The 25,533-nt window shown below is 42.4% G+C and overlaps 1 protein-coding gene across 1 annotated transcript in view; it reads left to right on the forward strand.

Annotated features, from left to right (window-relative positions):
- FANK1 (fibronectin type III and ankyrin repeat domains 1) overlaps positions 1-25,070 on the forward strand; it is a 28,313-nt gene extending 3,243 nt beyond the window's left edge. Inside the window, exons 2-10 of the mRNA XM_063103422.1 lie at positions 4,969-5,093; positions 11,498-11,579; positions 12,608-12,682; positions 13,479-13,544; positions 20,320-20,485; positions 24,025-24,168; positions 24,691-24,768; positions 24,857-24,901; positions 25,005-25,070. Coding sequence (XP_062959492.1) covers positions 4,969-5,093; positions 11,498-11,579; positions 12,608-12,682; positions 13,479-13,544; positions 20,320-20,485; positions 24,025-24,168; positions 24,691-24,768; positions 24,857-24,901; positions 25,005-25,070 — 847 coding nt within the window. The remainder of the gene's footprint in view (positions 1-4,968; positions 5,094-11,497; positions 11,580-12,607; positions 12,683-13,478; positions 13,545-20,319; positions 20,486-24,024; positions 24,169-24,690; positions 24,769-24,856; positions 24,902-25,004) is intronic.
- The last annotated feature ends 463 nt before the right edge of the window (positions 25,071-25,533 follow it).

The following is a 25,533-nucleotide window of genomic DNA, read 5'->3' on the forward strand; positions in this document are numbered from 1 at the left end:
GGAGGACTGTGAGGAAGCTTTTGCAGTGATGCAGCTGGGAGACGGCAGAGCAGGGTGAGGAGTGGGTCAATTCAGGGCATGCTCTAGTATATCGACAAAATAAAATTTAAAAAAATAAATAAATAAAGGTAGGTTTTAAAAAGTTGCTGGTGGACCAGATATATGGGATGTGTACGAGACAGAGAGGAGAGTTAAGGGGTATGTAACAGCCAGCAGAGGCTGTTAGCTCAGTGGCTTCTGACAGCAGCGGTTTACATGCTGCACGGAACGCCCACTGTGGGTCGGCCGTGGCTGAGCTCTGTGTTGTCTTCCTCCACAGCCCAGGTGGTGGAGTGGCCTCTGCCTGGACACGGTCATGATTGTGGCAGGGGGAGAGCGTGGCACTCTGTTTCTTGAAGCTTCCATACATGATGACACACTACATCTCTGCTTATATGCCATTGCTCAACACAAGGCACATGGCCGTATCTGAATTCCACTGGGCAGGGATGTAGAACCCTTGGGCGGGCACCCCATATTTTTGAATGATAATCCAGCCTTCATGGGTGGCCCCAAGGTTCTGGCCTGAGCAACTCGGATAATGGATGGGGAAGACTGTGGGTGGAATGGAAGCTCAGTGTGGGGCTCTCAGACATCCCAGCAGAGATGTCAAGGAGGCTGTTGGGGAAGAACGGGCCAGAGGAACAGACTTCTGGTTGTCCTTATGCCTAGCTGGGCGTGCTGGGGAGGGAGCGGACAGGAAAGGGAAGTCTGGGAGCTGGATCCTTGGGCGTTGCAATGTTTAGTTTCTTGTGTTTGTTCAGCTCTTGCATCAAATATTTGCTTATTGACTTATAACAAAAATAAGGGTATGCTTTACATTTTTGTGTTTTTTTTCTCTATTGTGGAAATAGTGTTAAGATTCTTTCATTCTGTAAGCTACCACGTCCAAGTGGTGTAAAGTTGTGCCTCTCCAGAGGCTCGATGAGCTGCTCTTATTAGTTACGTGTGGGCACTATGATCGCTGGGAGTACCCTGGTGGGCAGTGTGACCCGGGGCCTCTGCTGTGTCTATGGTATTCTTTGGGGGTCATCTCTAGTGACATGAGTCTCCAGCTTTCCATAAGTGGGCTCAGTAGCATGTGTTTTCTTTTCCTTTTCTTTTTTTTGGCTTAAAACAACAGAAATTAATTCTCTCACAGTTCTGGAAGTTGGAAGTCCCAAATCAATGTATTGGTGGGATCATGCTCCCTCTGAACAGAGTGAGGTATCCTTCCTTGCCTCTTCAGCATCTGGTAGCTCCAGATATTCTTTGGCTTGTGGCAGCACCTCTTCAATCCCTGCCCCTGTCTTCCTGCAGCCATCTTCTCTCTGTGTCTCTGTCTAAATTTCCCTCTTCTTGTAAGGAATCAGTCATATTGGATTAGGGGTCCACTCTACTCCAGTGTGACTTCATCTTAACTAATTACATCTTCTACGACCCTATTGCCAAATAAGGTCCCATCCTGAGTACTAGGGGTTAGAACTTTAACATATCTTTTTGGAGGACACAATTCAGCCCATAACCACTGCTGAGTGGTCTGAAATTTCTTAGGAGAGGTATGGAGAGGCTAAGCATTGACCCTGGATTTCAGAGAGTAGCCTGTGTTTTCTAAAACCATTTTGTTATCTCTCTTTCCTAGTTTTATAAGGTGCTATTTACTTGAGTGATCTTCGTGATATTTAGCAAATGTGGATTTTATTGGGGGCACTTTCGGTCTTATTTTGGTCTAAAACTATGTTAAGTCTTCGACACCTTGTGTTGACTCCCACTGGGGCTTGGATGCTATATTCCCATCGAACTCCTACAGGTCACTTCAGGTGCCACAAATTGCTGAGGGCTCAGGTTCTGTGACTCAGATATCTAAGCTTTCGTGGACCTTACTTGACAATACAATCCATCTACTCATAAGACTTTGTGCCAGACTGATGCATTTTAGCTTTTTAATAGTTATTAGTTTTTAACCCATGTAGTTTTTTGAGTATTTATCTTGGTCTTAGAGCTTTTACTTTTATGATAAATGTATTTATATCTATTTTGAGCACTTCTCTACTTTCTTGGTTTCTTGATTGGAATGTTTTTCTTAATGCCGTTGGTATCATTTCTTCATTGTCTTTCTTAGGGTTTCTTTTTTGTATACACACGATATATCAGCTATCTGTTGCTGTATAACACACCAACCTCAAAATCAGTGGCTTGAGCGAACGTGATTGTTTTTGCTTTGTGATCTATAATTTGGGCAGGGGGTGAGGGATGGCTTGTCTTTGCTTCTTGTGGTCTTGGCAGGTGCAGCTCTACTGGGGCTGGAGGAACCAAATGGCTTCACTCGTGTGGGATGCTTCACTTCAGGTGGCTGGGACAGCAGGGAGCTGACCGGACTTCTTTATCTCCCTTCACTGTCTGACATCTGCCACTGACTCTGTCTCTCCAAGTGGCCTCTCTCTCCAGCAGGGGAGTTATACTCCTTTACCTGGCTAGCTTCCAAGGGAGTGAAAGCTGAAACTTCCAGGCATCTGAAGGCCCAGGCCCAGAGCTGTACAGCATCACTTCTGCCACATTCCACCCTGTTTAAGGGGAGAGGAACGTGTTCCTGAGGGCTGGGGAGAGACTGTTGGAGACCAACTTGATTGACATTCGAACGTACTTCTTTTAGGTGAAGAGAAATGTGCTTCAAGCCAAGATGATATCAGTTAGGAGGCTGAACATACCAGCAAGAGCAGGGAAGCGTAGACTTGTGGTCAGAGGTGCCTATAGATGCTTCACTTTTTACTTGGCTCTGTTAGAGCTGTCCCCAAGAAGTCATTTACATATTGGTGCCTGAAGTAACTTGCCATGCAAAAAAGGAATTGATGAGTGTTCAGGACTTTATTTCACCTTGAAATTTCACATTTTGGGTAAATGACAAAGGAGAGAAACACCAAGCAAAAGAGGGTCTCTGTAATATTTTCCAGTTTTCAAAAATTGTTCCATAGGTCTTCAGGTTTCACTGAAGCTCCCCTCTCTGAAATGCACCAGATTCTTTCACACCCTCCACTCTCGCACTAGTGACAGCACCTGGACTGTGCCTTTCCTGGGTGTTGGGTGTTCTTCTTACCCAACATCTCCCTGTCTGTCATGGAAGTTGCTCACCTGAGTCCCCCTCCACCAGGGGACCGCCCTCCTGGCGTATTACTCCCTCTCACCCTCACTTGTCCCTCATAGCAGAGGAATTACTTGTTTATGGATGAGTTTGGCAGAGGCACTTAGATGACCTCCTGGGTTTTATCTTGGGGATACTTCTCCCTTTAGAGCGAGTGTGGGATCTGTTTTCTAGACACACACTGCTGTGCCTCCTCCCTCGGGGGAAGGACTGCTTTTCCAGTGAGGTCTGGGTGTGAGTGGGTGAGGCTGTTTCATGAATAGGTAAGGTGTTAGCATGCGGACCTGGCCGAGATCTAAAGCCATGTTTTCAGGCGAGCTTTTATCAGTCATGATGCTAATTCCAGTACTGTCATTTCAGCCTGACTCAGCTGTCCCTTCCTCACTATCCTTGACTGCCCCCTTCTTCTTGCCACCCCATCCCTCAGCAGGAGACAGGGTTAACTCATTGTTGAAAGATTGCTCTTGGCCCTGAGCTAGTCCAGAGCTACCTCTCCAGCCTGGCCCAGCACCACACAATCAATGGGCACTAGGAACTTTTGTTGAGTTGCATGGAATGGAATTGATACCTAAATATTTAGGTTGCACATAAACATCCTTGAAAAATTAGCTGTGAATCCCAAAGTATGGTTCTCGCCTCTGCAGAGAATCTGTTGAGAATGAAAGAAAAATTAGAGACAGGAAAAAAAAAATTTGAGAAAACAGTGGTAAGCTTGGAGTCTAAGGAGCAATGGAGGGTGTTCCGAAGGGAGCAGAGTCAGAACTGGATTGAGTGTTGAAGAGGAAAGAAGAAAGAGCTGGAAATAGGACACACACCCTCACACCCTCACCACCCCCCTCTCAAAAATCAAGGCTTTGAGGTACGAGGAAAGAAAAACTTAAATATAGGATTTGAAAAGGGATTCATGGAATTTAGACAGATACCAATAAAGATTTTTGGCAGCAAAGGGAAACTGAGGTTTTGGGCACTATTGGGAACAACATACAACTCGGTGGACTTCTGGAGATCAGCATCCTGGAATGGGTGCCGAGTCAAAGCCAGGCCCCTGGGACACACCTCCCGGCGGGGTGGGGCCGTTAGCTCTTCTGGGGATCCCAGCATCTTTGAGCAGGCAGGCAGATTGACTGCAGTTTTTGCTGTTCGTTTTGTAGGCTCCAAATGCTCTGACTCGGCTTCCTCCCTCTGGAGGCATGTGGATTTCCATTGCGAGCCTCGAGTCAGATTTCTTTTCTAGAAGTGTTTAGCATCTCTTTCCCGCAAACATTCCTCGATGAACTGAGCCATGTGGCCCAGTTTCGGATGCGCTGCCTGACTCCCCAGCTGTGCCGGCAGCTGCTCATGGGCTGCAAGCAATCACGGACTTGACTCCTTCAGGTCCTTTTCCTGCAGTGCTAATCTGCCTGCAATAGGTATGCAGCCATCTATTAGCCTCACCCACCCACTCAAAGACCTCACTTGAAAATCACATTTATACGATTTGACTGTCTGTCTTATCTTTCAAATGTGAAACTTTGTCACTTGAGGACAAATGTCATGGGTTAATGTGATTATTTCTCCAAAGTATAAAATTGCACCCCAGCTGTGTGTCAGGTAGTGGGCTAGGCCCTGTGGGACAGAGAGGGCAGGTGCTGGCTAAGGATAGAGGTGCCATGCTGACTTGTCCTTTGTTCTCAAGGAGTTCGACGAACCAAGATCAGATCTATACTGGGAGTAGATGGTATTCAAAACTCGCTTCCACTTGCTATTCTCATAACTTGCTGGAGACTGCAGATTAGATTACCTGGTGTTATCAGCATGTGTCTCCTGTCTAGGGGATATGCAACAAAGCATGTCATCGAAGGTCTGGAACCAAGGACACTGTACAGATTTCGACTGAAGGTCACCAGCCCCTCCGGAGAATATGAGTACAGCCCGGTTGTCTCGGTATCTACGACCAGTGAGTATACAAACACTCTGCACTCATTCATCTAAAGATAAATGAAAGGGGGGAGGGAGGAGGGAGGGAGGTGTTGGTGATGGGGAGCAATAATCAGCCACAATGTATATCGACAAAATAAAATTAAAAAAAATAAATAAATAAAGATAAATGAAGATGACAGCAACTTGGAGGTAAAAACATTCTGTCTTTTGCTTTGTCTTACTGGAAGCAGAAACAGTTCCATTTTTAAACACTGTGATAATATTGTTTCCGGGCTGGGCTTGGCTGTAACATATAACATAAAGGAAATCTAATTATGATTTCACAAATTGGGAGAGCTGTTTTTGTGCCAAGACTGTTCCATCAGTGGACATCATCATGACAGGGTGGAATCACCTGTCTAGGAAATGGACCCGGGGCGTGGGCTGAGCAATTTGTCCCACACAGCAGGACAGGCTGCCTGCCGTTGGGTCCTCAGGGAAGGAGGTCCACCAGCACGTGTCCATTCTGGACAAACTCGCTGTGTGTCTTGCCACATAAATCTCATTCCGGGGCAGGGGGGGCATTATAAAGGAAGAAAAACGAACAGAGCTGTTTCCAGCCACGGGGACCTAGGGGTGGAGGGGACAGCCCCACACAGAGGTGGGGACAAAAGAGCCACTCGATGTCTCTGACCACTTCCTTCTGGTCCCCGTTCAGTTTGAAGATATTTTCTGAGATTGGTATTTCAGAGATGTGTGTGTTCAGTGTCATCTTTGCACAAGAACGTTGTTAAGATTAAATGGTCATAAGTGTTCCTCAGGCCCATCTACTGAAAACACAGAGGTGAGTCTTTTTTTGGTTATACAAAGGAAATCTTCCTTTTGTGAGTAAAGGTACTTTTCAGTTTTATTCATTGTGGAATGTCGCTTGTACTTACAGTATATACTTTCTGTGGCTCTCAACGGCGTCTGTTAGGCATTTATTCATGACATTTTTTGTGTGGACTTAATTCAGATTTTAAGTTAACCCTGTAATATCTTCAGTTGCAAATGTGGCATCAGGGAACTGGATCTTAGTCTAGGGACAGTTTAGTTAAAGCTGAGAGTGGTGACCCTGCATCCATTCCCAAATGATGCTCAGCTGGGTGTGAATGACTATAATTTCAGAGGAGACTTTGGAAGTGAAATGGTCAATTATGGAGATGCTGGTCAGGAAAGATCCTTAATCTGGTGATGGTGAAAGCATTTGCTTCTACATGGGAGAGATTTAGCTCTTGGAGTTCTTGGGGAAGGCACAGAAGGCAGACCATAGAAGGTGGGTGAGTGCTCCCTGTGCTGAGGGGCTGCAGGGCATGGAGGAGAGGAGGGCAGGAGGGGAAGCTGGCAAAGGGAGCCCAGCATTTGAAGAGAGCCTCTGGGGAACCCCGGAAAGGGTGCTCTCCCAGGCCACCTTTTAGCTTCCTCCTGTCCTCTGCTATCCCCAGCCACCCCCAGGTCCCTGACCACCCCTGCACTCCCCTGCCTCTGGCATCCTCCCCGGAGCAGCTGCTCCACTGCTCAGCTCGGGGGATTCCTTGTGTAGCTTTCCCCTTCTCTCCCCTACTCATTAGCTCCTCCCCCACGCAGAGCAGTGTCTTGCCACCTCTAACAGCACTTCTGGCATCTTATTTTACATTTTTGTCTACCTCTATTTCTCTTATCTACATTATGGGCTCCTGAAGGGTAGGGGCAATGGGTCAGCCATCTCTAGCATGTGGAAGAGCCTTAATAGATGGGTGGATGATGAATTAAGTCCCAGAGGCAGAATTAGGAGTATAAGAGAAACACCTGTATCCTCGTGCACACTCTTGTCTGTTGGGAGATGGATCCATTTCCCACTAGCCAGAGAAGGTCCATCTGAACCTGCCAGGTGAGGGTGAACATGGTTGGTTTTGTAACCAGTCATGGTGGGCTTTAGATCCTCTTATAAGCATATCAAAGCCAGGGCAGGGGCTTCTGGCCAGAGTTTACATGGAGTCGGTGTGCCATTTGGAGCTCTTTTAGGAAGGTAGAAACCATCCTAGCTCTCTGCTTATCAGCTGACAAAGGTTGTACCTGCAGGCCAAGTGTTCCTTCTCCTTGCTGAGCTGGCTTTGGAGGGGTAGCCATGGATAGCTGGTCCAGGGCATTTGTTATTACAGTCCGCTGGCTTCCATGGGTAATTAGACAAGACCTCCTATGGGGACGAGGTTGTGCTTGTTATGACCAGGTATGCTGGGGCTTCCTGACAGTTTCACTGCCAGGTAAGAGAATAAATGTCTGCAGCCAGGACACTGGCTCAGCCTCATGGGACTCTACTGGGTGGTAAGATTAGGTTTACAGGTTTACTCTTCCTTCTGGCTGGCTGCTGCTCCCTTATGCAATTGTTGTATTTATAATACCCAAAGTAGACTCCCTTAAGGAGGCAGTTCATGCTAAACAGAGTTAGAAATGTGCACATTATACAAAGCAAGGGAAAATGCTTCTGTGGGTTGATAATTTGCATTTGGTTTTGAGAGGGTTGTAATGAATCACAAAAGCATGTACTTTGAGTAAAGGATGCTCAGCCTTTTTTTCTCTTCCCAGGTAAAATACATGAGACTCTTGCTTAAATGAGGCATGCAATTTTAATCAGTTGGGCTCTTAAAAGAAAGAAAAACAGCTGCTACTTGTTAATTGGCAAATATCTTCTCCATTGAGCTCATGACTTATTCACTGCTTTTAATAAAGATTTAAATTCCACCAAGAAAGGTGTTATCACCATATTATAATATCTGTAGCTAAATGACCCTCTTACAGAACATGAGCAATAGCTTCCCAAAGACCATCCTGCCCTTCTCCTTGTAGATGTCCCTGCTCATGTGGCCCTGACTGAGTTCCATCCAGTGCAGATGAGCATTTGCAGATGCCCTCACCACGGGCGGCTTTAGTTTGATGTGTGTGATTGCAGGACTCAGAGCAAACAGTAGGAAGACAAACCCACAAAGGCCGGGGCCTGCCTTCTGATATCCAATTGCACTTGCTGGTGGCGTTCCCCTGGGCTGGGCCCACGACGCCTGGGAGGATTTAGGTGGGAGGACTGGAACATTCTGCTCACCCTGGAATTTCCTCTGTTCTTTGTGACTCCTGCCTATATAGTGCGAGTAGAAAGGATTGCTGCATGCTGCAAACATGGGCCTTTTCATTTCTTTTCTGTTTCTTTGTGTGTGTGTGTCAAATTCACGTAGCCTGTGAGACTTTTCTGGGCCTCAGTTGATTCGTATGGGTTCCAGTAGTAAATTCCCTCGGTTCCTTTTGCCTTCCTGTCAGTGTGAGAAGGGTTCATGAGTTAATGCTGAGAAGGAGCTCTCGTACCCTGAACACAGCCACTGCTTCCTTTTGCTGGAACTCAGCAAGCAAGGAAGGACGGCAATTATGTTGTTTTCCCACTCCCTGTGAGGTGTCCCTTTGTTCTCAGAATAAGTTGAGAAGTGTTGATTACCTCTTGAGAAGCTGGGATAGGCAATGTATTTATTTTAATTATACCGTAATATCAAAATACCCTGGTCTTTCCTACAAACAGTTCTCAGGCTTATAAGCGTGAAATAGACTGACTTCATTGTCTGACATTTGCATGCTGCAGAGCTTCCTGGTTAGGATGTGCCAGGAAGTCCCCCACCAGGAAAGCCTTGCTGCTCACGTGAGATGGACAGTGTGGAACAGAGGTGGCCAGTGCACGGCTGTGGCGGGATGCCAGGTGTGCTGTTAGAACTCTCCTGAAACTCCCAAGAAGTTAGCACTTTCCTGAAGCTTTTCAGGCATCCCCTTTTATTTGACACTTTTTGGGGGTCGGGGATCATATTTATTTAAGATGTCTGAATTCAAAATTTAACAAGAATGGGAGCGTATAGTGAATTGGTCAAATACCTCAACATTTATTAAATACTAAAGGGAAGGAGTGTGACCTTAAAGACCTGGCGCTGAGCTCTGACACTGCCTGCTCCTGATGGGGAGACCTGGGGCAACTTAGCCTGAGTCTGTTTTGTCGTTTGAGTGTTGGTTGGTTGGCTCAGTTGGTTAGAGCGCAGTGTGGTAACACCAAGGTGGGGGTTCAGATCCCCATACCAGACAGCCGCCTAAAACAAAATCAGTTTTGTGGTTTTGAGGAGACTATAAAAAACACTGTGTAAAGTCCTATATATACAGCTTAATGAATAGGACTTAGGATACCATAACATCTTAAAATTTAGTAGTAATAGGATGAGCTAGCTTCATATGTTTTTCTAGGTGATTCTATTCAAATGACTTGTTTTTATATTTTTAGTGGCCATTTGAGAGTCACAGAAGTGGGAGCCATTTGGTGAGATAACAGAGACTTTTACAACCTCTCTGTTTCCCCTCCTTTCTCGGAAGCAAGAGGGAAGAGAAACAGTCTATAGGTTTAGTTCATCCACCTAAAGTGCGAATGGGTCACATTGTAGGTGATTTGAAGTCCATATTAATCTAGCCCAGGGTTCTCAACCTTAGTACTATTGTCATTTTGTTTGGGGACGAGGGGACGGGGGGGGAGGGGGGCTGTCCTGTATACTGTAGGATATTTAGCAGCAATCCTGGCCTCTATCCACTAGATGCCAGTAGCACTATCCCCTAAGTTGTGACAACCCAAAATATCACCGTATGTTGCCAAATGCCCTCAGGGGCGTAAAACCCTGCCTCCCTCCTTAGCCCCCTAGTAAAACCACTGGGCTAGACATGACCTCCCTTGAAAGGCCAGGGACAGCTGTGAGCCTTGTCCTTTGATGGTTTATTGTGATAGTTTTATTTGAAGCTTTTGGTCTAAAAATACATGTGGAATGATGAAAGGGAAATATATAATGTGGCTAAAAAAAATATCTTTAAGAGATTGGCAAGCTCTAGCAGACAAAATTATTTCAAAATAATTTTAACTTGGCATACATTTTTTCTTACCACAACAAAGAAAGGGGATCGGCTAAAGGTCGTTCTGATAGAGACCCCTTGATTCTTCCACCCCACTGTTTTCCCAGTATGTACGTTGCCCGGCCAGTTCACTTTGCATGGGTAAAACCCTCCGAGGAAGCCAGGAAGAAAGTGGCTCCTGTGCCCATGAGCTGACATCCCAGAGAGACTTTCCACCATGGGGAGCAGGAATTGGGAGACCCCCTGATCTTGCAGGGCAGACCATAAAAGAGAGGTTGTGGGGGGTGCAGAAGGATGGCACAGGATGGGGGAGGGGCTGGATATTTTCTTTTAGGGTTTAGAATAATAAGCTGAAAGTGGGCACCATGGTTTAAATAAACAAGGGGAGGACCATGTTTGTCTCATTCTCTCTGCGCCCCCACCCCAGTACCTAGCACAAGAGCTGGCTTGTAAATTAATAAATATGTGCTGAACGAATGAATGAGACCTTTGAGATGAGTTAGACCATTGATTATAAACTCAGATGCCTGCTGAGGTCAGGTAGGTGTTTGCAGTGTGGGAGGGGGCTGGGCACACAGCTGGGTGTAGGAGAGCGCTGGGGCTGTGCCAAGCAATGATGGCGGCTGCTCTGCCATCACTGTGACCTCAACAGCAGGCCTGTGGTAGCTGTTTACCATGTGCCAGGTGCTTTTCTAGGTGCTTGTATTATTTCAGTTGAGCTTAATCATGATAATTTAAAAAACTCAAAAGGCATGGAATATGAAACAAATGAAACCATGGAATAAATGCCTTGAGAGATGGGCTGCTTTCACGAGGCCTTTTATCCTTGCACTTTGCTCACGTGGAACTTTCCCACCCCATTCTCATCGCTGCAGAGTTCATGTTCCCCTCTGTTTCCCATTGTTCTCAGTCTTACTCGGAATCAGTCTCCTTGGCAGTCTGTCTCCCTGAGTCGGGTTTTCTCATGGTGCTCCCCACCTGCCTGTGGGGACGAGCCACTCTGCCCCCACAAGCTTAGAGGGGAAAAGGCCAATATGTGTGCTGTGTTCCTGGGAAGTACTGAAAATTTCAATTTCAAATGTTAAAGCAATTTGTCCTTTTGTTGTTGTTGTTTGTTCAAGTAGTTTAGTGACTCTGGCAAATAAACTAGCTTGTTGTGACAATTCCCGAGTTTTTTCTTCCTCGTAAGAGACGTTTATTAAATCTTGTGAAATCTGAAAGGATTATTTTTAATGTCAAAATAACACTTACAAAGCAATACTTTATAACTTGAACGTGTCCCAAGCCTTTAGGTTAGTGTAACTGTTCTCTTAATATGCAAAAGCAAGATTTGGTTTCCACTCCCCGTAAAAGCAACAGCTGAGCAGGAAATGTAAGATATAGGATTAGCCAAGTGCCTTCTTGGAGATAAACAGCCATCCACTCAAGGCCACAAGAGGGACATAGCTGGAATGAATCTCCTTTCATTATTTTTTTGGATGACTGATTTCCATCTAATTTCTTCAGGAGAACCCATAAGTATTGAGCACTTTCATCGAGCTGTCAACGTGAATGATGAAGATTTGCTTGTTGGAATACTTCAAGGAGGGTGAGAGGACTCTGCCAGTGTTTTTTTAAATGCCCATAAAGAGCATAGAAATACACCATGTAGCTTTGTTTTCCTAAAAATTCCCATGACTTTGAAACTGACTCCAAAATTCATCTCAGGTGTCTGTGAGTTAATAAAGCATAGTTAATGAAGACGATCATAAAGTCCCATGTAAATATTACATTTTGTAATTATTTAATGAAAATTGTAAAAGGAAATTACAAGCCTGGGTGTCATATTTTCTTCCCACAAGTAATTTCTATCCCTTGCTTGCATGCCATAGCATTTAGGCAAATTTCACCCCAAAATGCCCACATTTAATTCCTGGTGAAATTAGAGAACCACTAAATCCTCTGCATTTTAATTTTAAAAGGTTGATTTAACACTAAAGAAAAATGGTGAATATAGCTGCTGCAGATGAGAGTTTTGAAGCTGCCTCCCTAATAAAAAAAAAGGAGACAATGTTATCTAGATTCTTTTTGAATCAACACTTTTGAGTGTCTTAGTCACTTGTAAATCGGGGCTCCGTAAGTTGGGTAAGAGAAGGTTCTCATAAGAAGCACAGCTTCTAAGCTGACCCCAAGACCTCTGCTTGCTTCTTGGAGCAGCAACACTCCATACCCGGTAGGTGACAGTGGCAGTCAAGGGTAGAAGTTGGGTCTCCACCAATATGGACTCGTTTCAGGGACTGAGAAACTCTGCAGTGAAGGTGCTGTGCTTGGCTAACTTAAAGAGGCGGTGCTCGTTAGAGAGTGTTTTATCAGAAAGCATGATGGTTTTCAGCTGGAGGGGGTGCCTGTTTTAAGTGAAATGAAAGCCATTTTCTCTTCTTTTCTTGTAAATCTCAATCTTTTAAAATATTAGGCAGGGCAGTCTAGGACAACAAAAACTTAATGGCCCAGAAGAAATTGGAATTTTTGGTAAAATGGGCCATTTTAGCCACCTGTGTCTTTCAAGCACCATCAGCTGTGAACCTACAGGGAGCTGTGCTGAGCATGTTAATCTCTTTTCTCTCCGTTTTTCCCAAGTCACGTTAAGGTTGATGTTCCCAATAAGTTTGGCTTTACCGCTCTGATGGTTGCTGCTCAGAAAGGATATACCAGGTACGGCTCTTCTTTTCTTACCTCTCTGAGTGGTTGAGCTTTTTACTTCTCCCAAAGGCTCCAGTTGGGATAGGGATGGGAGGGAAAAGGCTGTAGAGGGACCCAGCTTATCTCTTTCCTAAACTGTACCGTGTGTATAATGGCTCGCAAATTCAGTTCTTATCATAAAGTTATACAACATGCAGGAGATAATCATATGTTAAGGAAGAGACACGGCCATTTAATTACAAGCAATATGTTTATATGTCCTGGAAAAACTACTTATTGGAAATTGAATTATTAAAAAAAAGGGGAGGAATATTAATTCTGGAAAACAAACTTCCCTGCTAGGTTGCTAAGAGATAATTTTCACTGATGTACTTCATTATCTCTTCCGCACAGAGATAAGCATTAATACTAGTATTTTATTTTCCAATCATATTTATATTTTTATTACTAAAATTACATTTGGAAAAAATAGAAATTTTTTTTCATTAAATGCTGCCATTTGAGAATATATGAAAAATGGCTATTAAAATGACAGTAAATTATCTTGATGGTCCAATCTGTTTCATGTGCTTTAGTTTGATTTTTAATGAATAATTCATGCAAAAGGGTAAAAACTCATGTTTTTGGTGTGGAGAGGTGGTTTTTCTGGTTTTAATAATGCCCTTTCTGCAAAACCAGCTGTCTTCTAGAGATGGAGCAGAAAGTGCTGCAGAGGAGTGTCTTGAAAATAGTGTTACTCGTTTGTACTGCTCGTTGTGGCTTCTGAGTCATCAAAGTGACTTACCTAGCAACAGTTTGTTTCCTTTAGGCTTGTGAAAATCCTCATTTCTAATGGCACAGATGTGAATCTGAAGAACGGAAGTGGCAAGGACAGGTAGGAGGTGGAATCTAGCCCTTAGCTGTGCTGTGTTACCAGGCTTGTGCGCAGAGGGTTTCTGATGTAACCCAAATATTTTTTTCAGTTTCTCCTGACAGTACTGAGAGATGAGCAGTTCCCAGAGGAGAAGTGGAGATGACAGACTGGCTCGTTGACTTGTTTGTTTATGCGTTCATTCATCAGAGTATTTACGGGGCACATGTGATAACCTAATACAACTTCTCTAGCTCAGTGTTTAGGGCACACCAATGCTCAGTAAATGCTAGTTATTAAAGCAGCTCTCACCACCTCTGTGCTGGGCATTTGGTCGTAAGTGCCTGCCCCTGACACCTCGTACCTCCCTAGGGCTCTTGCTGCTTTTCAGCCTTATCCTGTTTACTAAAAATCTTAGGTGTTTCTAAAGAAGCAAACAGAAATCAACTTCAAAGACACAACCAAAGAGATTTCCTGAGGCAAAAGGGCACACATACTCACACACTTGAAGGGCTGAGTGCATTACAGAAAAAGTTTGTGGAAAGAACACGATACAAAAGATGAAAGTTTTTGAAAGACTTAAAAATACTCGCTAATCTAGTAATTAGATTTAGTTAATTAATTCAAACTAACCCATATTTATTGAAGAACTACCACATGCTTGGGCAGAACAGTGAGCAAAATGCAAAGCCTTTGCTCAAAAAGCTCACGGTCACATGATCCACACAGAGCAAAGGTCCGGGCACCGCAAACAAGTATCCGTGGAACAGCCACAAAACACTGACAATACTCGGCAGGCCAGAAGGAAAACATCCGTTTCTCAAATCAGCCTGTTTACTCCACTCTCTGGACACAATGCAGCAGTAGATTTTAAATAACAACATTTAAAAAATCACTCACAAATTTAAAAAGTATTTTTCCAGATAACTCTTGGGTTAATTGGGAACTAAGCCATCGACTCAAGATGTCTGAAAAGAATAATACCAATTTAAAAAAGAAAAAGAAAAAGCATAAGGAAAGGCAGAAAAAAGAAAGAAAATAAAAATGGAAATTGATTAAAAAAAAGATTATTGAGAAATGTAAAAAGTTACCTCTTAAACTCAAAGCTCTGTAATAATATAGAGCAATCTCTTGTAAATCTAAGAAAAAAGAAAAAAAATCATAAATTTGAAAGGGGACATAAAAATGATTCATAGAGGAAATTTAGGCATGGGGAGAAAATGGTGCATTTGTGTCTATAATAGATATGATAATTTCATTGAAATAGATACTTTTTCTGGGAAAATTCAAACCATCAGAATCAACCCAGGAAGCAGAAAATCTGAAATTAGCAATATCCATGCAAGAAATTAGACCATTTATTAAAGAATTACCTCCAATATAGGCTCTTGTGGATTGTTCTACCAGTGAGCTTGTTCAGATTTTCCAGGTACTAGTAATCACCTGGTACTTTTCCAGAGCAGAGAGGCAGCTGTAAAGCTGCAGAGGATAATCTTTTTACTAGAATCTGATAGTGAGAGAGAGAAAGCTATTTTTATGGGTTGTCAGTATTTATAAGTCTCTTCCAACCCAACTAAGAGAGTCATGCAGGAGGGTAAGTTTGTTTAGTATTAGGAAATTTCCTAACATAACACTTGTCATCAGTATATTAAAGGTGAAAACCTGCATATGTGTAGATGCAAAACAAAAATTGTGTGTAACTCAGCACCTTTACTAGTTTAAAAAGTATCTTATTTTTTGAAGCGAGGGATACTTTCAGCCTTTGGACAGTGCCTGGCGCATGGGAGACAGGAAGTGTCTGTTGAATGAGTGATCTCTGTGATTACAGCTGTCATCTCAGACGGTCAGCAGTATCGCTCTTAAGGTTGGCAAATTCCTCTTCAAAATTAGTAGTGAAGCCCATGAATGTGGTCAAGAGTCAGAGAGCTTGATGTCAAATCCTGATTCCCTCTATCGACGTGGTAGCCTCGGGCACGTTAACCGAACCTTTCTGTACCTTAGTTTCATCATCTATAAAATAGAGATAATAGAAGTACTTATAGGGTTGTGAGCACTTAATGAGTTAATATATGAAAAATGCATAAAACAGTGCTTGGCAGGTTACATTTTGTTATTTCATGATTAGACAGTATTTTAGAAGGCTGATCAACTCAGTAAGATATTAAATAAAGAGGTATGATTCCTTTGCTGCAGAACCCAAGGGAATCAAGTTTTAAAATACTTGGACTTAATAAGGAGGTTCAGAAAAGTGGCCAGCTACAAGACAAGAAATTTTCTTAAATACCTGCAACGACTGGTTAATAAATATAATAGGGAAAATAAAATAGAATAAAAAATATCTAAGAAAAGAAACAAACTTGAATTACAAAAAACCCTACATTTTGTTAATGAGAGATATAAATATTAAAAAAAATAGAGACATATACCATATGCCAGAATGGCAAGATTTAATATTATAAAATTTTCAGTTTTTGCCAAATTAATATATAGGTTTAATGCAGCCTCAAGTGGAGTTCTTGGGGACCGGTCAAATGATTGTAACTTATCTGGAAGAAAAAATAGATCATAATGGCTATTAAAACTTTATCAAGGAAGAATATGGAAGGACTTGACTTATTAAAAGTTTTAATGCCTTATAAAGTTCAAGTAATTAAAATAGTATAATACAGGTACGAATAATTGGAAAAATGATAGCTAGAATGGAATAGAAATCCTAAAATATATCCCCATATACATAAAACTTAGTATGGGATTGTGGAATCAACACAAACCAATGAGGGAGGTATTGGAAAAATAGGCTATTTGAAGAAAAAAAAAATCAAGTTAAATCCTGACCTTAAGGCATGCACTAAAATAAATTCCAGATGAATTAAGAATTAAATGTAAAAAACAAAACCATAAAAACTACTAGAAAACACAAGCATATACTTATCTGATCTTGTACTGTGAAAGGCATAAAAGCATTGAAAGAAATCACTAAGGAAAAGATTGAGTACATTAGCACATTTTCAAAAACCTTAATGACAGCTGGCGGGTTAGCTCAGCTGGTTAGAGCTTGCTGTTGTAACACCAAGGTCAAGGGTTCAGATCCCTGAACTGGCCAGCCACCGAAAACAAAACAAACTTAATTACAAAGTTAAGGACAATCCAAGGAAATATTTGCAAATGTATTGTATACAAATGACTGGTATCTTTAGTGTAAAGAAGACATATACAACATACATACTCCAATAAAAAACTATACAGAGTAGGAAAAAAGTTTACATGAAAAGATAATTCATAGCATAATATGAACACTTCATATAAAAATGTTTAGCCTTGTTAGGTGAAACTTTTTTTTAATTACTGTCATATTGGTAACTAAAAAATAATAGTGCTGGTGAAGGTACAGTAAAATGGATACTTTTAGACATAGTTGATAGAAGCGTAAATTGAGGTAACCTTTCTGGAAAGCAATTTGGAAATAACATGTCAAAGGTAAGCCATAACTATTTACACAGTGATTCTATTTTTAGGAATTGTACTCTCAGGAAACAATCAGAAATGCATATAACACTTTACATAGTAAGGGTGTTTGCTGTAGCCTTATTTAAAATTGTGAAAAATTTGAAGCAACTTAAATGTCCAATAGTGGACTGATTTAAGTTATGATATGTGCATATGATGGAATATTTAGTATGTAAATACTCTTTTTAGAGTTTAAGTAAACAGGGAAGTGTATGAAATAACATTAAGGAAATGAAAGATATGTCACAAAAGGGAGAGAGAAGAAAATCACAGACTTGACAGTGAGAGGGAAGGGACTGGGGATATTGTGTAAATGGTTGGGAGCGTGACTCTGAGCAAGGACGAGGAGCAGCAGGTGAGCAGGGAACAGGTCTTCAGTTCCAGGCGGCCTACCCTGGGGCCCAGCGGGGCGCCCAGCAGGGTTTTGTTCCCGGAAAAGCTGTAGCCCGATGCCCGCTGCCCTCCCCTTCTGTGACACGAACGTGCCTATGGCTTTGTAAAGCAGAGAACGAACAGACCGCCTGGGTGCCAGGCAGTTTGAGTTCAGGTGACAGTTGTTTTTTTGTTATTTTTTTTCAAGATAATTTACTATACATATATGTGGGGTACAGAGTTGACTTTCAGTAGTTGTGTACAACATGTGACGTCCCATGCAGGCCTTCATTCCTTGGAGCCTCCCGCACAAGAGCAAGCCTGGCGTGTCACTTGCCGGGGTCTGGGGAGCTCACACTCCTTCCCAAGGACTCTAGGGTCTTCAGAATGACGTTTGCCAAAGGGAAGAAAATTACATTTTTAATATTACATTCAAGTAGGACTCTAGTTATCTAGATGATGGTTTTAAATAATGCCTCTCTTCTGCTTATAAAGTAAAGCATGCTACCTAGGAAAAAATCCTACATCAGAGTCACTCATGACCTCACCTCTGAGAGAACAAACGGAGAGATGACAGTTGTTTAGAGGGATGATGGCATGCTCCAGCTGTGTGGCACTTGGGGACTTTGGTGGTTTCCTGCCAGTGGGAAGTTAAGTTCAGGGGTTGCCCCATCCCTGGGAAGGAGCCACTGGTTCCAGTGAGCTTATTGCTGGGCAGTCCACAGCACCTGGGTTTGTTTATTAGACAATCCTCCTTGTCTGTCAAAACAGATTCAACAGAATCTTAGAAGTTTGTTTTCTGAGAGGTGAGGTTATGAGTGACTCTGTTGTGGGACTTTTTCCTAGGTAGCATGCCTTACTTTATAAGCAGAAGAGAGGCATTATTTAAAACCATCATCTAGATAACTAGAGTCCTACTTGAATGTAATATTAAAAATGTAATTTTCTTCCCCTGGCAAAGGTCATTCTGAAGACCTTAGAGTGCTGGGGAAGGAGTGTGAGCTCCCCAGACCCCAGCAGGTGACACCCCAGGCTTGCTCTTGTGCGGGAGGCTCCAAGGAATGAAGGCCTGCCCGGGGACGCAGACATCAGGTCACGTTTCAACTCAGTGCGGGCTTTGCTGGACATTTTAGTTATTGCTCAGAGAGACTTTGTACTGTTTCTCTATTGGAACGCTCTGTTTTGTTTTCCAACTCTTTACTTTGAAAAATATTAAACATTTGGAAAAGGTGAAAGGATAGTACAACACACACCTGCATACTCAACACCTGGGCTTGGCAGCTGTTGACATTTGGCCATATTTGCTTCTCTGGCTAGATTATTTGTCCCCCCACCCCCCTTTTTTTGGCTGAAAGTAAGTAGCAAGCATCATGACACTTCACCCCTCAATTTCAGTACGTATCTTCTTAAAACAAGGGCATTAACTTGCATAACTACCTTATCATCACACCTAAGACACTGCACACTGGTTCCCTAGCCTTACTGATACCCAACCACCGGTGCAGGTTTCCACACTTACCCGCAAAGGGTCTTCCACAGTTTTACTTGAGGGGTGTGGGGTGGGGGAGAACATGATCTGATCAAGCCTCGTACATCACATCTGGTTGTTCTGTCTCTTCAGTCTCTCTTATTCTAGGCTAATCCTCTTTTTTCCTCATAGCAATGATTTTTTGAGGAGACCAGACCAACTATCTCCAGAATGCTTTATGTTCTAGATTTTTCTAATTGTCTCCCAGTTGTGGGAAGGCATATAACGTGTTCATTTATTACTCTGTTTTCAATAAAGTTGATAGGTTTAAAGGCTTGATTAGACTCAGGTGAACATTTTCGGCAGGAACACTTCAGAGCTGGTGTTGTGACTCTGTTACATTCATCCAGTGGCCTGTGATGCAGGTCGTTCCACGGGTGGTGATTGTAAGGGTGATGACTAAATCTCTTCTTTTGTACAGATAGTTTTCTCATTATACTTAGGAAATAATCTATGGGGTAGTAATTCAACACCAGTGAATATTCTATTCCTCATTAACCTTTTTTCTGAATAATTTTAGCATCCACTGATGATTCTTCCCTGAATCATTTATTTAATTGGGACATGCAACAAAGGGATTTTCTAATTCCATGATTCCTTCCATAGTTATTAGCTGGCAGTCTTTTGTTAAAAAATAAATAAAAAGGGCTTCCCCTCATCAACCGGGGATGGACTATGTTTTATCCTACAAAGGCAAAGTACATGTTTAATTTTTTCCTTAAATATAAATATTGGTTTAATAGTTATTTCTAATAGCGTCAAATGAGTATCTTTTTTTTTTTTTGAATGTCATCATGGACTTGTGGATGTTGTAAAATCCAATATTTTATACTCAATTGCTTTCACTATTCATTTTTTAATTGAGATATCATTCACAGACCATAAAATTCACTCCCTTAAAATATACAATTCAGCATTTAAAAATATATTCACAAAGTTGTACAACCACTACTGCTCTCTAATTCCAGAACATTTTCACCACCCTAGAAAGACGCCCCACACTCACTGGCAGTCCCTCCCCAATTTCCCTTCCCGTTGGCCACAGGCAACCACTGTCCTGCTGGTTCTATTCTACAGATTTGCCTATTCTAGACATTTCACGTAAATGAAATCATACAATATGTGGTCTTTTGTCTGGCGTCTTTAGCATAATGTTTAAGGTTCATTCATGTTGCAGCACATTTCCTTTTTATGGCTGAATAATATTCCATTGCATGAATATACACCACATTTTTATTCATCAGTTGATGGAGATGTATATTTTATATGAATAATTTACATGGCTTTCTACTGTAGTTATGATTTTTTGGTTTAAACCAGGGAGGGTAAAACGTGGACCTCAGTTGGGCAGCTGTACTCACAGCTAAACGCTGCTGCTTCTGTATGTTGCAGTCTAATGCTTGCATGCTATGCGGGTCACCTAGACGTGGTGAAGTTTCTCCGAAGACATGGTGCTTCTTGGGAGGCTCGAGACTTGGGAGGCTGTACAGCTTTGCACTGGGCTGCAGACGGAGGCCATTGCCATGTGATTGAGTGGATGATAAAGGACGGCTGTGAGGTACAAGACCTTCCTTGTTAACCACACCTGCAGGACTAAGAACCTGAAATGCTCTTTCACAGGGTCTAGGAGAAGCAGAGCCTTTGATTAGTTGAACTTAGAAATGCTGGAGAAAGTTCTCTGACTTAGCAAGAAAGCTCCTGAAGCCTTAGAAAAAGGAATGATCAGATTATCACTGGGGTTTTTCTGGTGTAGGAAAAAGAAACGGGGCCAAATCCAGAGCTGGACCCGATGCTTCTACTTTTTATTCCCCTGTTTATTTGCTTATTTATCTCTTCAGTCTGCCACCAAAGCTTTGTTGAGCATCTACCATGTACCAGATATCATCTTAAGTGCTGGGGACACAAAGATGTTAAGTGCTCTTACGGCCACAGTGCTTCTTGTTGCTTTTTAAATTAGATTATTTTTATTCCTACTTTGTTTTAAAAATTAGTTATCATTAAAAAATTTCCAAAGAGCAAACTGACTATATCAAGAATAGAGCATTTCAGCTCTCAGGGTCTTTACCTGGAAGCAGGCAAGTTGATTTGTTTTTTAGCAAGCAGAAGTAGAATTATTTGGACCTCTATGGATGCTTGAAGATGGGTAATTACAATTAGGTCAATTATGGTAACTGCTGATGACTTTGAAAACTTCAGTTCAAGACTTGAAAGGAATTTGCTAAAAATTTTGAGGCATGGAAATAAAGAATGATGGACAAAATACAGTGCTGTGGTTGCCAGCTGGTGTAAAGTACTGAGAAATTAAATTGATGACCTGGAAAATCAACTTAAATTGAGAAAAGTCAGGCTCTCGGAAGCTGTTAGAGGGTTTATTCTAGTTCGTCTCTAAATGTGATTGAGGGAGAAAGAAAGGGTGAGGTTGTGTGATCTGACTGGTTTCTGCTGCTGCTTTTGGAGAGCTGATAAAAGTGTCCCCTTGAAGGAAAAATCTGTCACTAAGATAATTCCTTTTTATTACATTTCTTGTTTTCTTTATGTTTAGAGACATGCACAAGAGGTCAGAAGGCTTAGCCTGTGGGCTTCCGGGGTAGTGTCAGGCCAAACCTGCTTTGTGTGGTAGTGACAGCCACATCCCCCTTGTTGGGTGTATGGTGAGCTCTGCTCACGCTTTGGATCCGGTAAAAGTCTGCAGTTGAAAGTGAAGGTTGACTTTTGCTGAAAGAAGAAAAGGATCCAGAATAGAACAGGTCTCTGCTAGGAATAATGAAATTTTGGAAAGGTAGGCTCTCTGAGCTTCAGAGCCAAACACACTTATTTGGGATAAATTTCTCTTTCTCTGTAGCACTGAGCCATTTTACAGAGGACAGAGCAATATGTGTGGCTGTGTCCACCAAAGATTTCTGTGTGGCTGGCTTCGTGGCAGATACATCATGTTACCATAAGTCTGTGTTCTTGGCACGTGGCTCCCCGGATGCTTCCGTAGACTGTGGAAGGGTCTGAGAGCCCAGCAGGGCGTCACCACTCTCTTCCAACATGTAATGATTTTATACTGAGGGTGACTTAGTTACTTGAATGGGGCACATTTCTGCATTTAATGAGCCATGTGACCTCAGGTAAAGCACTTGACTTCTCAGATTTGGTTTGATCGTTTGTAAACCAGGAATAAAAATGCCTACCCCGGCTTAACCCTCAAGACTGAAAGAGAAAATGTGAGAGTGTGTTGAAAAGTGCATAAAGCATCATGTCATACAAGGTGATCATTTTAATATTATTTAAGTTGGATGAAGCTTGTTGCCCATAGGTTATTTATTTGCCTGAGGAAAGAGATGCAAATCCTGCAATGTGGCAGTGGATAATCTCATATGTAGAAATACCCTGAAACGTCCCAAGGGTCTGCTGGCAGTTCCTTGTTTTTTATTCCATTCTGATGTCTTACTAAAGCTGTGGATCATCTTTGAGTAATTCTTATGTGTGTGTGTGTGTGTCTGTGCGCGCACGTGCGTGTGCGTGTCCCCGTGAGCACACACACACACACATCTTTACTTTAGTACCACTCTTCAAGGATTGGTGAAGTTTTCATTGAAACTGAAGAGGCAATTTTTTTTTTTTTTTTTTAAAGATGACCAGTAAGGGGATCTTAACCCTTGACTTGGTGTTGTCAGCACCACGCTCTCCCAAGTGAGCCCTGGCCGGCCCCTGAAGAGGCAACATTTATGTTTGCTTATTCTAAAACATTTCTTTTAAAACACTAAATTTATTTATTTTTTATTTTTTATTGAAACATAATGACCTTATATATATATATTTGTGGGGTAGAGAATTTGAATATCAGTACATGTGTACGATATGTGGTGATCAAATCATGATAATTAGTATACTATTCAAAACTTAATCAATCTTTGTGACCCTTAACTAATTCCTTGCTAACCCCTTCCCCCTTTTCCACCTCTAATAACTGTAGTTTTGTTCTCTTTTTGAAAGTACAATGTATTATTGTGAGTCTTTCTTTCTCTTCCTTTCTTTTTTCCCTTTCCTTTTTCTTTTAGCTCCCACTTAAAAGAGGACATGCTGTATCCCTACTTCTGTGCCTGGCTTATTTCACTTAACATAATTTTCTCTAAGTCCATCCATGTTGCTGTTAATGGCAGAATTTCATTCTTTTTTATGGCTGAGTAGTATTCCATTGTGTAGATATACCACATTTTCCTTATCCAGTCATCTGTTGATGGACATTTATGTTGATACCGACTCTTGGCTATTGTAAATAGAGCTGCAGAAAACATGGGAGTGCAGGTGTCCCTGTGACATGATGATTTCCATTCCTTTGGGTATATACCCAGCAGTGGGATTGCTGGATCGTATGGCACTTCTATCCATAGTTGTCTGAGGAACCTCCACACTGTTCTCCATAATGGCTGCACTAATTCCTAGTCCCACCAACAGTGTAGGACGGTTCCCCTTTCTAAACTGAGAGATTTTAATGTGGAGCAGATTATTGGGGAATGGCTGTCTTATCACTGGGCACACTATGATTCGGAGAAGGCATCAGATTAGCTAACTTTTCAGGTCAGAGTTTGTGTAATGGGTCTAGTTGCTTTGTGTGCACTTTACCTGTTGGTCTCCTGCCTGATGTTGATAAGTACTGATAAGTGTAAGAGCATGTGTATATGTCATTACTGCCTTGTTCCATAAAGGATTTAAAGCTGCTTACAAAGATGTATAAAGCAAGCAAGATAAATGCGATTTGACAAAAGAAGTGAGGAAAATCAGGCCAGAGGAAATAACGCAGGGAGTTCCCATGGGGCCAGGAGAAAGGCGATTAAGTTCAGTTCATTTCTCTAGCTTAAAGAATGTATAGGACAGTGCCAGCGGGGGAGTCCCTGGGGCCTGTCCACACCTCTAATGTGATTCCAACACATCTTCTCACTGCATACAAACATGAATTAAATGAGCACAGTCCAATCAACTCCTGCCAAGTCTAGAAAGACTGCTATCTAAGTCAGGGGAGTTTGGGCAAGTAAATATTCCTTTTATGAGTTTGAATCATTTTAAGGAAAAGAAAGTGCAGTAAGCGCAGCTCTTTCTCTGGCACAACAGATAGATGTTGTGGACGCTGGTTCAGGATGGACCCCGCTGATGAGAGTCTCTGCAGTGTCAGGAAACCAGAGCGTAGCCTCCCTTCTGATTGACGCTGGGGCCAACGTGAACGCGAAGGACAAGGACGGAAAGACCCCTCTTATGGTACGCCCTTCTCCTGAAAACAGCCTGGCTTTATGTGCGGAATTAATGTCAGAGTTTTTTCTACAGACAGACACTTTTTGTGAGGTCAGTCACGTATGAGCCCTGGGTTTTGGTTGCATATGTATTCCCTACCAGCCTATTAATAAAGGCATAAGAATGTCACTATAATATTTCTGTCTTTTTACAACTGCTTCTTAAAGGATTACCATCCCTAGTCCCCAGGGCCATTGTAGGGTCAACAGACCTGTTAAAACAGAGAACATTCTGCTTTCTGTATTGGTCTGGCCTAGCATTTCTCTTGTCATTTTCATGTGGAGAAAGGGAAATTCCGTTTCCATTTTCCTTGCAGTGGCCACTGCTGTAGAGCGAGCAATACACATAACATCATGCAAAGCCATGGTGGCCCTGGCCAGCTCTGCCTTTCTGTGCATACTGCTCGGGGTTCCTAGAGCCCTCGTGTGCTAGCACAGCTCGCTGCGGGAGGGCAGAGCTCATTCACACTGACTGCTTTTTGTTTTTTAGGTGGCCGTGTTAAATAATCACGAAGAGCTAGTTCAGTTACTTCTTGACAAAGGGGCAGATGCAAGTGTAAAAAATGAGGTAAATAACTCTAAAGATTTTCCTTGGAGAAGAAAAAACATATATATCATATAAATAAAATATAATTTTTGTCGTTTTTCCCTTTTAGTTCGGCAAAGGTGTCCTAGAAATGGCCAGAGTTTTTGACAGACAGGTTGGCATGTTCTTTCTTTCAAGGCTAATTTTGTAGTACTTTTAGAATCAGAGAAACAACCAAAACCTTGGATTACATTCACCTGTTTGTTTTGTTTATCTAGAATGTAATCTCCTTGTTAGAAGACAGGAAAAAAAAGCAAATGCCAAAGAAGTCTGCTGTCTGCTGATCAGAGCACTGCTTGCCTATGAAATTTAAGCAAAACAAAGAAGAGATGACTGTTGAGCTATAGATATGAGGTTCTGCATCTTTGAGGACTATACGTTTATTTATTTAGTTGAAGGTTCAGTGACTTTTTTGTAACATGCAACTGTTCACACTTTGAAATACATCGTTTTACTCAAGCACGTGCGTATGTGGCACCATCACTGGGTGTCTGTGGAACGGGAGGTCTTCTTGCACTTGTGCCTTTTGGAGTTAGACATGAAACAAAATATTTATGCACTGGAGCTACACAAACACACAGGGGTCTCCCACTCCTGGCTCCTGCCCTCCCAGCTGTCCTCCGAGCCACTCCAGGCCCTTGTTGGAATTCTTTCCTCATGTGTTTTCAGTTACATCCTCCCCTCTCAACCTAAGGCCTTCCAGGCCCTGTTGTCAGGCTGCCGTTGCCTCCTGGAGTGGTGTTCCTC

Source organism: Cynocephalus volans, chromosome 7, assembly GCF_027409185.1.
Source record: "Cynocephalus volans isolate mCynVol1 chromosome 7, mCynVol1.pri, whole genome shotgun sequence".
NCBI classification, from domain to species: domain Eukaryota; kingdom Metazoa; phylum Chordata; class Mammalia; order Dermoptera; family Cynocephalidae; genus Cynocephalus; species Cynocephalus volans.